Source organism: Diplotaxodon limnothrissa, linkage group LG3 (assembly GCF_057381915.1).
Source record: "Diplotaxodon limnothrissa isolate DT_005_m linkage group LG3, D_limnothrissa_male_GT1.1, whole genome shotgun sequence".
NCBI classification, from domain to species: domain Eukaryota; kingdom Metazoa; phylum Chordata; class Actinopteri; order Cichliformes; family Cichlidae; genus Diplotaxodon; species Diplotaxodon limnothrissa.
Genome location: NC_140598.1, coordinates 55,994,851 through 56,008,055, shown reverse-complemented (window position 1 = coordinate 56,008,055; position 13,205 = coordinate 55,994,851). Strand labels below are relative to the sequence as shown.

Here is a 13,205-nt window from a genome sequence, read left to right as displayed (position 1 = left end):
CTGCAGATTTGTCACTTTGACTCCAAGCGCACACAGATTCATTTTGGTGTAAAACGACCTGTCCATGGCCTCCTTCTCAGCAGAAAGCAAGAGATGCTCAAAAACAAAAGCAGAAAGGTCATTGACTCGTGAGGCGAGGCAAACGGAGGGTGAGGAAGTCCCTTTGTTGCAGCTAAACAGAAGGAAAAGGGATTTTAGATGAAATTCTTTCACCGGGCTTGTATGCTTGCAGCTCAGTCTTTCATGTGGGGCTTTTGGTTGTGGTTAGTAGGTGCCTGTTTGTAAGCCAGGACCGTTAGCTATTAGCTAATGCTCCTGTTCAGCACAATTTAAACTGATGTGATCCTATTGGACATAATCATGCAGGACAATGAGCATGTTGAGCTGAAAAACGTCGCTCATGTATGTGATGTGACATGGGTACACATGAGTATACAACTGGCCACCTGCCACTAGCAACACATCAGGTTATAACGAGCTGAAGGAGCTCACAACAATGTAGAAGTTTGTGTGTATGATGATTCAGCAATACATCGCTTCCCTTTGTGCTACCATGACGTTATGATTATTAATACATTTAAAGTAAACCAAAAGTTTCAAATATGCAGTGCTGTGCAAAAGCCAGACTTTTTTCCTTTTTGTGATTTTTTTTTTTTTTTTTTTTTTTTTTAAGTCCTTCAGCCTTTCTGAAAATCTTTCAGCGCTTTTCTTGGGACATTCTTTCCTTTTTCTCTCATGTTCAGCCCAGTTTTTGTATCTGACCAATGGTACACCAGAATCAATTTTAAATAGCATCTTTAGGCACTTTGTTCCGAGCAGCCGCTTGCAAAAAATAAAAAATAAAAAAATCATTTGTTCCCATTTCTTTAGTTGAATCTACAAAAAAATGTCAAAGACAGCACAGTTTGACAGACATAAAATTGTATTTTTGCACCAACAAGATGATTCCCAAAGAGCTATTAAATGAAAAGTTGACATGTGTCCTTAAAAACTTGAGGAAATTGGATAAGTGAAGGACAAAAGAAGAACTATCAAGCCTGAAAAAAAATATAACTACAGCAGATGAAAATGATCTGAAAGTCATGTCCTTGAGAAATATGGGGGGAAATCTAGCAAAGACCTGACAGAGGATGTGAGAGATGCATCGTCCTCTTCAGTGGAGGGACAAAAGGGGCTGAGGTATGCCAGATTACACAGGAGCTTGATTGGAAATCATTGACAACAGTTTTTATGGAGTTCTGAATCCAAATGTGACATTCTTGAATCAAATCATTGATTGCGGCACCGTTAGCTAATGGTGTTAGCTGTGTTAGTTAGCGCTAACTGTGTTAGTTAGCGGTGTTAGCTATTAGCCATTAGCTATACGTTGAGTATCTACAGCCATCTGTAAAATGGCGTTTGGCGCTAACTGTGTTAGTTAGCGGTGTTAGCTATTAGTCAAAGGAGCTTGCAAAGAAAAGCGTCTGGACTTCTTTAAGATGCTTGAAGACGTTTCACCTCTCATCTGAGAAGCTTCTTCAGTTCTAAGGTCAAATGGTGGAAAGTCCCAGATTTAAACCTAGTGGGAGTGACCTCCCACAGAGGGACAAAAGGACCCCCTGATGATCCTCTAATCGCCTGAGCCAAGGTGTGAAACTGGGTGTGGGTCCCAATCAGCCAGAGTTTCGGGTATGTTCATTGTGAAACCTGGCCCCACCTTATCATACGAATTCCTGAGGTCAGATGGCCCAGGATGTGAGTGGGCGTTAAGGCGTCTGGGAAGGGATCTCAAAACTGGATTATAGATGGCAGAGAGTTGGTGTCGTAAACCACCGCCTCTGTTCAAAGATGGTCGCTCACAGTGGACATAGATGGCTTCTTTCACTCCTCTTTCAAACCATCTGTCCTCTCTGTCCAAAATGTGAACATTGGCATCCTCGAAAGAGTGTCCTTTATCCTTAAGATGCAGATGGACTGCTGAGTCTTGTCCTGTGGAGGTGGCTCTTCTTGACTGAGAACCTTCACAGACATGTTAGCTATTAGCCATTAGCTATACGGTGAGTGTCTACGGCCATCTTTAAAACATGGTGGAGGCTCTGTCATGGTTTGGGGCTCAAAGAAGTGGGAAGTGGGAAGAAGTTCTGATTGGCAACAGCTTCTTTTTTCAGCATTAAATGAGTAAAAGCATACCCGGATAGAAAAGCATACAGCTGAACACTCTCAGTCATGGATTAGCCTCCCCAGAGCCTGAACTTTAACATTATTGAATCATTATCTTCTTCCATTACACAAGTATCATCATGCATTGACACTTGCGGTAGTATTAAATGTTGCAGAACTGCTGTATTGTAATGCTATTGATTGTTATAGTGAGTATTGTGATATTGTGGCATGACTAACTCTGTATTCCCCATTCTCCACAGTATTCAGTGGCAAAACAGGTGACTGTACGATTTGACATATTTAAGCAAGGAAGATTCTTCCCCGAGATTGCTTTTCTTTGTGCGCACCAGATAAAACTCACCTTTGAGGAGCAGCACGATGTAACCGGTGGCAAGATTAATATGAACACAGCACGCTCTCTTATCTCTCCAGTGCTCGAGTATGCCAGCTCATTCAACAGATTTAATTACTCCTCAGTTTACATTTCCCTCACCCCTTCTTGCTTACCTAGCTATCAAGCTGGAGAACTGATGTCGTGCAGAATGCCAAACAGACTGAAGCTGTTTCCAGGTAATGAACAAGAGATGCAGAGCCAGGTATTACACAATCGCATAATGTCCCCATTTCAGTCTTTTTGATGGGGGATATGGACGAAGGCCAAAATAATTAGACCCATGCCGACTGTATGCCCGGGTATAAACTCATTGTACACACAGTGGAGTGTAAAGCTCTTTTTTTTTTTCCTTGGTTTTGTTTGTTTCTCAGTTCCTGTGGCTTTTTCGAAAGGGAAGCATGTTTGTTCAGAGATAAACCAAGGTTGCTGTGCTGTTCCTCCCCCTTATCTCTGATTCATAAGCCAGATGGGTCCTCTTCTTCCTCTACATTCTCCTTCTGCTTGTTTTTTTTTTTTTGCCTTGCAATTTGAGTTCTCCGCCTCCTTTTCTTTCTCCCATGTCCAATTTTGAATTTAGCCTTCCATCTTCCATAAAATTCTCCTCCTTTGCTTCCCTCTCCCATTTGATTTTTTTTTTTTTATGATTAATATTTTATTGTACTTTTTAGAACACTACAGTCCACTGCGGAGACAGATTACATCGCATAAAAAAAACATCAGCATAGCAGCAGAACAGTAGAGAATACCAAACCAAAATGAGGGGGGGGCAAACAAAGCAAGAGATAAACAAAAGCATGGAAAGAAAAACAAAAACAACAACAAACAAAAAAGGAAAAAAGAAAAAAAAGAAACAAAAACAGCCTGCCTTTGACTATGTGGGTCTTACTGCATGCCACACTCTGACATCCCTGAGAGTGCTTCTTCAGAATTCCAATGACTATCCCACTCTAGGGTCTAGTCTGTTCGTTTTATTCTGGACAGATATGGATCCCACTTCAGATGGAAACTCTCCACTTTATTCAGGAGCCTGTATGAGAGTTGTTCTAGTGCAGCGAGTCTCCCTAGTTGAATATGCCATACAGAGACAGGTGGGGTGGAGGGGGCCTTCCACTGGGAGATAATGAGTTTACGCCCCAGCATCAATGCAGTCTGTACCCACTCAGCAGCCTTAGGTGGAGCATAGTTAAGGAGTGATGGGTCTCCCAACACAAATAGTCTTGGTGAAAAAGGAATATCCCATCGTATGGTTGATTTGATAAAGTCATGTATCTCAGTCCAAGAAATTTGGGTTTTAGGACAGCTCCAAATCATATGGGTCAATGTGCCTACCCCAGTCTGACATCTCCAGCATTCAGGGGACTGAATGAGGTTCGCCCTATACAGTCTGTGTGGCGACCAGTAAATTCGGTGTAGTAATTTGAATTGGATTAGTCTCGTTCTAAGTTCCCTGGACACCTTTTTACTATTCTGCAACATTGCAGTCCATTCCTGATCTGTAAAAGCCACACCAAGGTCAGATTCCCAAGCTAACCGGAGGGCAGGTAGTCCTTTACTCGTGCCCGTAACAAGCATTGAGTAATATTTAGAGACTTCACGACCCCCCCCAAAGATTTTTTTGATGTAGCTGAGATATTCAATATTTGGAGGTGGTGTGGAGGAGGAACCAAAGGTTTTGAGCAATAAGTGCCGGAGCTGCAAGTACCTCCAAAACTGACTTTGTGGCAACTGAAACTGTGCTTTAAGGTCGTTGAAGGACTTGAGAATCCTCCCCTGATACAGGTCTCCGAGAACAAGTATCCCTCTCTGGACCCACAGTCTCCAGAAAAACGGCGATTTATTAATGCAGAGTTTGGGATTGAGCCATATGGAAGCCTCAGTGTGAAGGTGGGAGTTAAAATTTAGTAGCAAGGCCACCTTCTTCCAGACCGTCTGCAGGAAAGAAAGAATGGGGTGGGTTTGTATATCTGGTGGGAGCTTGGTGGTTAAAATGTGCATCGGAGGGAGTGGTGAGCACAAAGTACTCTCCAGACTAAGCCATGGGGGGGCTCGTTCTGGAGGGAGAGCCCAGTGAACCATGTGTCTCAGACTGAAAGCATAATGGTAAAATAGTAGATTTGGGACCCCCAGGCCACCCGACTCCACTGGTTGCTGTAGCTTTTTAAGCTTTATTCTAGGGCGTCTGTTATTCCATATGAATTGGTTGCATAATCTGTCAAATTGATGGAAATATTTTGATGGGATTTTTAGCGGGAGTGTTTGTAGTAGGTAATTAAATTTTGGAGCACAATTCATTTTGATGATGTTAACTTTACCCCAAAGGGTGAGGAACAAAGGGGACCATCTAATTATGTCGGTTCTGAACTTGTCCAATAGAGGTTCAAAATTAGCCTGGACTATGTTGTGTAACAAACGGGGGAATGTAATGCCTAAGTATTTAAAACCAGTCTGAGGCCAGCTGAAATCCCCTGGCTGGAACAGGGTTTTGGGGCAGAAGGCTGTCAGAGGGAGCGCTTCAGACTTTGACCAATTTACTCTATATCCTGATATATTAGAGAACTGGTTAATAATTCTCAAGAGAGCAGGTAGAGATCGTTCTGGCTGTGATATTAGGACCAGGGCGTCATCAGCATAGAGCATCAATTTGTGGTTATTATTGTGGACCTGGATACCTGGAAAATCAGGGTCTCTACGTATTGTCGCTGCCAGAGGCTCTAAAGCTAAAGCAAAAAGCAGAGGACTCAGTGGGCAGCCCTGTCTTGTACCCCTGTGGAGGTCGAAGGACTGTGATATAATACGGTTCGTTAGTATTGATGCTCTCGGATTGTTGTAGAGAAGTTTGACCCACCTTATGAATTTTGGGCCAAAGCCAAATGCTTCCATTACACAAAATAGAAAACGCCACTCCACCCTGTCGAATGCTTTCTCTGCATCTAGGGAGAGGGCTATAGCTGGAGAAAAGTCCCCCGTAGGGGATTTATTCTGGGTTGCCCACATAATATCAATTAGGCGTCTAATATTATCGGCAGAGCAGCGAGTCCGAATAAAGCCAACTTGGTCGGGGTGTATTAAGTAAGTCATGACCTTATCTAATCTGGTTGCTAGTAACTTGGCTAAAATTTTGCAATCACAATTGATCAAGCTTATTGGCCTGTAACTCTTACAGTCAAGCGGGTCTTTGTTTTTCTTTAAGACAAGGGAAATAAGTGCCTCTGACAGTGTTGGTGGCAGGCTGCCCTTATCCAGGGCTTCCTCAAACATTTGCAGGAGTAAAGGGGAGAGCTCCTCTGCAAAGTTCCTGTAAAACTCTGCTGTAAACCCATCCAACCCAGGGGCCTTGTCAATTGGGAGATTTTTGATTACCCTTAAGATCTCTTCCTTTGAAATTGGGGCGTCCAGGGAGTCCACCTGTGTCCTAGAGAGAGTTGGGAGGTTGAGGGGGGAGAGAAAACTGTTAATTTCCTGAGAGTTTGCTTGTATTTCTGAGGAGTAGAGTTGCATATAGAAATCTCTGAAGGCTTCATTCACTTCAGAGGGTTTTGACACCATAGTGCCATCCTGTGCTCTAATTGCTGCTATGATAGTCTGAGCTTCTTTTTGTTTAATATATCTTGCAAGCAGTTTGCCAGGTTTATCTCCATCTTCGAAGAATTTCTGCCTAGCCCGAAATAGAGAAAACTCCATTTTCTGAGTCAAAATTGAGTTAAACTCATATTTAAGTCTAGTCAGGTGGGTCAGATTTGCCGAGCTCATGTCTGCCTTAAAAGCGGCTTCAGCTATGGCAATCTTCCTCTCCAGGTCTATCTGCTTGGACAGAGCAGTTCTTTTCCTATATGAGGCATGCTGGATGATGAACCCTCTAATAAAAGCTTTCAAAGCTTCCCATGCTACACCCGCACTGGGAGCTGTAGAGAGGTTGATTTCTATATAAGAATTGATCTGCTCTCTCAAGGAGTGGAAAAAGTTGGGATCATGTAAAAGGCTTGAGTTTAGCCTCCATCTGGGAGACTTGGGGGGGGGGGTACCAAATGAGCTCAGATGTAGGAGCACCGGGGCGTGGTCAGAAACGTGTATACTACCAATAGAGCAGGACATTGCTGAGGGCATGATAGAATTTGACACAAGAAAATAATCTATTCTTGACAGAGTGTTGTGGGGGGCAGAATAAAAGGTGTAATCTCTTGCGGATGGGTTGAATACTCTCCATACGTCCACCAAGCCCAAGGTCCTACACATTTTTATAGCGACCGAAGCTGATCTAGAGTGTCGCTGTGAGGGAGTGCTTCGATCCAGTATATCATCCATGACTAAATTGAAGTCCCCTGCTATCAGGATTGGGTAGTCGCCCATATCACTAATTTTGCATTCCAAGTTTCCAAAGAAGGTGGGGTCGTCGATGTTTGGTGCATAGACATTGCTTAAAATCATCCTATGGCCTTGAATCTCAGCCAAGAGTAGCAATGTCCGCCCATCTTCATCCTTAACCATCCGGGAGCATTTAAACTGTAACTGCTTATGAATTAAAATTGCGACACCCCTACTCTGACTGCTGCCACACGAAAAAAATACCTGACCCACCCAATCCCGGCAAAGTTTATCTGACTCTTGGGGAGACAAGTGAGTCTCTTGAAGAAAGACAATGTCAACTTTTTTTGATTTGATAAATGTCATGATCTTCTTTTTTTTGATTGGCTGGTTAAGGCCTTTTACATTCCAGGTCATCAAAGTAAGGGCCCTTTGTTGCTTATTCGCCATCATGCAATACGTATCAGACACATAGCAGTGGGGTAACTTATTATTAGAACCAGGAGTTCAGTACCGAGTGGGCAATATTTGGAAGGCTGGCTGTAAGAAAAATGGGGGGGTTTGGAAGTAAATAAAAATAACAACTGATAAACATTTAAACAGATACGTCTGGGGCAACCGAGAACACTAGTCACCCTCAGGTGGGCTATGAGCCCCAGAAAGCAAAACATAAACTTCCTGGTCCGTGACTCTAACCAGTCGAACAGTCATAAACAGGACCCGTCGCCAGCAGCAGCAGCATATTAAGTCGTCGTAATATGAGGAAAACAGTCATTCTGGGACTTAGCTAACTGAACAGACCTTTATGCAGGTTGGTTAGAACTGTCCCCTGACAAACTGAAAAGGGCTTCATGACAACTGAATTACTAAAAGAGGAATTTAACAGTCTCAGTGAGCTTCTCTACCAAGCAGATTGTGTTGTATTCTCAAAAGTAGCACAACTGAATAAATCAAATAAAGCTGTGAAGCCCTATAATATTGAAACTAAACAGTTAAGAGGTGCAAAGTATAGCGTGTACAGCGTGTTAATTAACGCTAGGGCGAAAAGAAAGAGAGAAAAAAAAAAGGGTAGTGTTTAAATCCAAGCCCTGACTGTAAATAACTCAAGGTAAAGACAGAATGTAGTCCTGGGCTTTTTTGGGGTCAGTAAACTCACGTCTGCCCTCCGTCATTTTCAGCACCAGTACTGCTGGGAACAGTAGGGAGAACTTTATCTTCCTGTCGTGCAGCAGCCGTTTACAGGGATTAAATGCCGCTCGTTTGTCCGTGACAAGTTTGGAGTAGTCAGGGAAGATCATAATGCGGTGGCCGTTCCAGTTCAGCTGTCCCAGCCTCCGCGCAGCTTCCATGATCTGTTCCCTGTCCTGGAACCGCAGAAATCGGGCGATGATGACCCTCGGGGGATGACCGTCAGGTTTGCGTCTCACCAGGCTGCGGTGTGCGCGGTCAATCTCCAGCCCGCCCGGGAAGTCGACCTTCAGGAGTTGTGGGATCGCGTTGCGCACGAATGCTAGAGCGTCCGATCCCTCGCAGCCTTCTGGAAAGCCGGCGAAGCGCAGGTTGTTCCTCCGTCCTCTGTTTTCGATGTCGTCTAATTTCTGTCGTAGAGCGTTCACCTCGTCACTAGTAGCAGGAGGATTTTCCTTTAGCGCTCTGCTAGCATCCTCAAGGAAATCTAAACGAGACTCAGTGTTGCTTATTCGAGTAGCCATATCCGCTAGCTTAGCCTCCACTGCCCTCGTAGCAGTTTGGATAGCGTTCAGCTTGCTCTCTTGTGTCTCGGAGGTTTCCTTAAGTAGCACGTAAATACTTGCAATGTCTTTGGCCATTTGTTCAGTTGTAGCAGTCTGAATAGTATCCGACATTGGAGGTGAGGGCGGGTGCACATTAGCTCTCGCCGAGGTTTCCTTGCTAGCGCCTTCTTGCCGTCGAAGCGAAAGTTTTTGTTGGTGACTCGGCATTTCTGAGCTTTCACAAAGAGTCTTCAAGCTTCCCACTGTCCTGAGGTTATATTTTGTAAGTGCTGTGTAGCGTAATGTTCTAAGTCCAATGCAAATTAGCTGCCGCTGCGACGGAGCTTCCCCATTCAAGCTGCCATCTTGACCGCCCACGTCACCGGACTCCCTCCCATTTGATTTTTAACAGTTTCTCTAATCTCTCTTCAGAGCATCAAAAAAATCAAAAAACTATTGATTTGGTGCGTTTTAGAGCGATTCATGGACGCAGAGCCTTCTAAAGCAGCGGGCCCCAACCCCCGGGCCGGTCCGTGAGTCATTTGGTACCCGGCCGCGAGAGTGAGACTCGGGTGTGAAATGTATGGTTTTCAGGGTTTTTATCGGTTTTTAGCGTTATTTTGTTATCGTTTTTTACGTTAACTCGGTTTTCCTGGGTCTTTTCACGTGTGTTATGAATAAATCTTATTTTTTTTCGGTACCGGTACTGGTTTTATTTTGTTGTATTCATCCGCGACACCTTAAAGGCCGGTCCGTGAAAATATTGTCGGGCACAAACCGGTCCGTGGCGCAAAAAAGGTTGGGGACCGCTGCTCTAAAGTAATCTGACATATAATACAAGTGAGAAAGAATGAGTGTAATATGTATAGAGGTACATACTATGTTTGCCCAAAGCTCACACATCAAGCTGTTTGTACACAAGGGCAGATAACCAGTGTAGCTGGGGTGGGTGGCGTTGGTAAACTGCATTTCAGTCCAGGGGTCTCAATTGCACTTTATCAAGGATCACTCTACTAATTAGCAGTGTTAGCTCTTTAAATAAGCAGGGCTAAAGCAGCTTGGGGTCGTTTTGTGTGTGTGTGTGTGTGTGTGTGTGTGCATCACTCTGCACAAGGTGGAGTGTATTCATAGCAATGTGTCGCACCCTCGCTTAATTGGTTGTTTGAATGTACCCATTTATCCACAGAAGGGTATCTAATTAGGGTCCTTTGACATTAGAAACAGCTTTCCCCAGCTTTGGCAGGGGTGTAGATTTCAGCCAGGCTTCCCATAGCTAGGCTTAATTGACTATTATGATAAGAGTTGGGGGGAATGTGCTCCACGGTGGAGTGGATAGATACCACATGCAGAACGCTCTCTAGCTTTGTTGGGGTTTTTTAATGGATGAGTTTTTTCTGGGGCGGGTCAGCCGGAGTCTGCCTGTCTGTCTGTGGTCAGCCTTTCCACTCAGGATGCTCCACGGCACGCGGGCAAAGCAAAGTGCTTTTATATCCTTTCAGACAGTAAATAAAATAAAAGCCACTGCACCTGTTTTGCATGAGCCTGCATCAACAAACATTGCCTTTAGGATATCTCTGCATTATTAAAGCTACACAGTGTTTGGGAAAGGTCTTCTGCATCTTAAACTCAAAGCTGCTCGAAGCCATGTTTCTATATTAACGATGGATCGCCTGACTCAGTACAATGCACAGAGTGTCAGTGGTGCTGACAAACCCGCGGACGATTATTACCGAGTAGTTCCATGGGGCATTTTCAGCTCATCGCTTTGCTTTTATGGTCTGCAGCTTTAACGTGTCGCTCTGATGAATCTCATTTTTAGCAGCAGGAGGCCGTTGCCTTCAGTGAAAATAAAGGCCTCCGATCACCCCAGCTGTCCAGCAGAAACAGCAGCAAATCAGCAAGCAGCTTCTATTAGCAGGGTCGAAAGGAGAGTGGCTATTGCAGCTACATTCGTCAGCTGGCCAGAAACACGTCTCTTAATATATCTGTTTGCTAGCACCTCCCCGAACCAACCAGTATGTTATTGGTTCGGGGAGGTACCAATAACATATTTATGAGGTGATAAATCTGAGTCGGTCTTGTTTTTGGTGCCACCAAGTGGTCCAGAAAACACTATTTTGACCCAAATAACAAACCAATAGTTTTTAAAAAATGCTTCAATTCAACTGTTTGTTTGTTTTTTGTTTTTTCACAGAGGATACAGAACACGACAGACACCTTGCTGAATTTAACCGGACGGAATATGACGGACTTCCTGGTCAAGACTTTTGAGAAGTCTGGTAAAACAAGGTAACGTTTATAACTGTGTTTGCTTTTGTGAATGGCGGTGTGTCTATCTTTAGAAGATCAGCAACGGTAACATGAGCAAAAGGTCCTGCACGTTGTGCTGTCGTTCCCATCCTCGTCGTTATGCAGTTATCGTGTTCGAGCAAATCCTGCCTGGCCGCTCTGTGATGCACTTCCCTTAACCTGTCATCTCAGTGCGTGAAACCATAAAGAGCAAACTGTCAGTGAGAGGAATGATTAATTGTAAGCGTTAGGCTGGTGTGTTTGCTCAGCCCTGTTTCATCACGATTCCAGAGCGTGTTGGACATGTACACGTATTTCCTCTGTGCAGTGTGTGCTCGTGCTGTATATGTACAGTGGGGCAAAAAAGTATTTAGTCAGCCACCGATTGTGCAAGTTCCCCCACTTAAAATGATGACAGAGGTCAGTAATTTGCACCAGAGGTACACTTCAACTGTGAGAGACAGAATGTGAAAAAAAAAAAATCCATGAATCCACATGATAGGATTTGTAAAGAATTTATTCGTAAATCAGGGTGGAAAATAAGTATTTGGTCAATAACAAAAATACAACTCAATACTTTGTAACATAACCTTTGTTGGCAATAACAGAGGTCAAACGTTTACTATAGGTCTTTACCAGGTTTGCACACACAGTAGCTGGTATTTTGGCCCATTCCTCCATGCAGATCTTCTCGAGAGCAGTGATGTTATGGGGCTGTCGCCGAGCAACACGGACTTTCAACTCCCGCCACAGATTTTCTATGGGGTTGAGGTCTGGAGACTGGCTAGGCCACTCCAGGACCTTCAAATGCTTCTTACGGAGCCACTCCTTTGTTGCCCGGGCGGTGTGTTTTGGATCATTGTCATGTTGGAAGACCCAGCCTCGTTTCATCTTCAAAGTTCTCACTGATGGAAGGAGGTTTTGGCTCAAAATCTCACGATACATGGCCCCATTCATTCTGTCCTTAACACGGATCAGTCGTCCTGTCCCCTTGGCAGAAAAACAGCCCCATAGCATGATGTTTCCACCCCCATGCTTCACAGTAGGTATGGTGTTCTTGGGATGCAACTCAGTATTCTTCTTCCTCCAAACACGACGAGTTGAGTTTATACCAAAAAGTTCTACTTTGGTTTCATCTGACCACATGACATTCTCCCAATCCTCTGCTGTATCATCCATGTGCTCTCTGGCAAACTTCAGACGGGCCTGGACATGCACTGGCTTCAGCAGCGGAACACGTCTGGCACTGCGGGATTTGATTCCCTGCCGTTGTAGTGTGTTACTGATGGTGACCTTTGTTACTTTGGTCCCAGCTCTCTGCAGGTCATTCACCAGGTCCCCCCGTGTGGTTCTGGGATCTTTGCTCACCGTTCTCATGATCATTTTGACCCCACGGGATGAGATCTTGCGTGGAGCCCCAGATCGAGGGAGATTATCAGTGGTCTTGTATGTCTTCCATTTTCTGATGATTGCTCCCACAGTTGATTTTTTCACACCAAGCTGCTTGCCTATTGTAGATTCACTCTTCCCAGTCTGGTGCAGGTCTACAATACTTTTCCTGGTGTCCTTCGAAAGCTCTTTGGTCTTGGCCATGGCGGAGTTTGGAGTCTGACTGTTTGAGGCTGTGGACAGGTGTCTTTTATACAGATGATGAGTTCAAACAGGTGCCATTCATACAGGTAACGAGTGGGGGACAGAAAAGCTTCTTACAGAAGACGTTACAGGTCTGTGAGAGCCAGAGATTTTCCATGTTTGAGGTGACCAAATACTTATTTTCCACCCTAATTTACGAATAAATTCTTTACAAATCCTACCATGTGAATTCATGGATTTTTTTTTCACATTCTGTCTCTCACAGTTGAAGTGTACCTCTGGTGCAAATTACTGACCTCTGTCATCATTTTAAGTGGGGGAACTTGCACAATCGGTGGCTGACTAAATACTTTTTTGCCCCACTGTATAGCACAGGGGTCGGCAACCTGCGGCTCCGGAGCCGCATGCGGCTCTTTAGTCTTTATTTTGCGGCTCCAGGTGGTTTGGGAGAATAAATTAGAAGTAATTAGCTGAAGTGTCTTTTATTTGTGTTTAGTTCTTTTTTTAACTTGTAGTTCTAAATTGGAAGATTATTGTGATTTTGAAATATAAAAACAAAATTATTTCTTTTTTTTTTTTTCATCGCGCAAAATAAGCGTCGCACTAGCAGAAGCCGGTGTACTCGCCGAAACGCCGTGCATATATCGAGACTTTCGACCCCAGGTAGGCCAATTATGGATCTTCGGATCCACATTATGTCGGCAGCTGTTCCCCACCGTGAACTATGTTAAAAACAAACACCGCTCACGCCT

General features: G+C 44.2%; 1 protein-coding gene across 3 annotated transcripts in view; it reads left to right on the top strand.

Moving 5' to 3' along the window:
- LOC146636641 (phospholipid-transporting ATPase ABCA1) overlaps positions 1 to 13,205 on the top strand; it is a 214,854-nt gene that overhangs the window by 119,488 nt on the left and 82,161 nt on the right. For all 3 annotated transcript variants that reach the window (XM_085349624.1, XM_085349622.1, XM_085349625.1), the window contains exon 32: positions 10,766 to 10,860. In XM_085349624.1, coding sequence (XP_085205750.1) covers positions 10,766 to 10,860 — 95 coding nt within the window. The remainder of the gene's footprint in view (positions 1 to 10,765; positions 10,861 to 13,205) is intronic.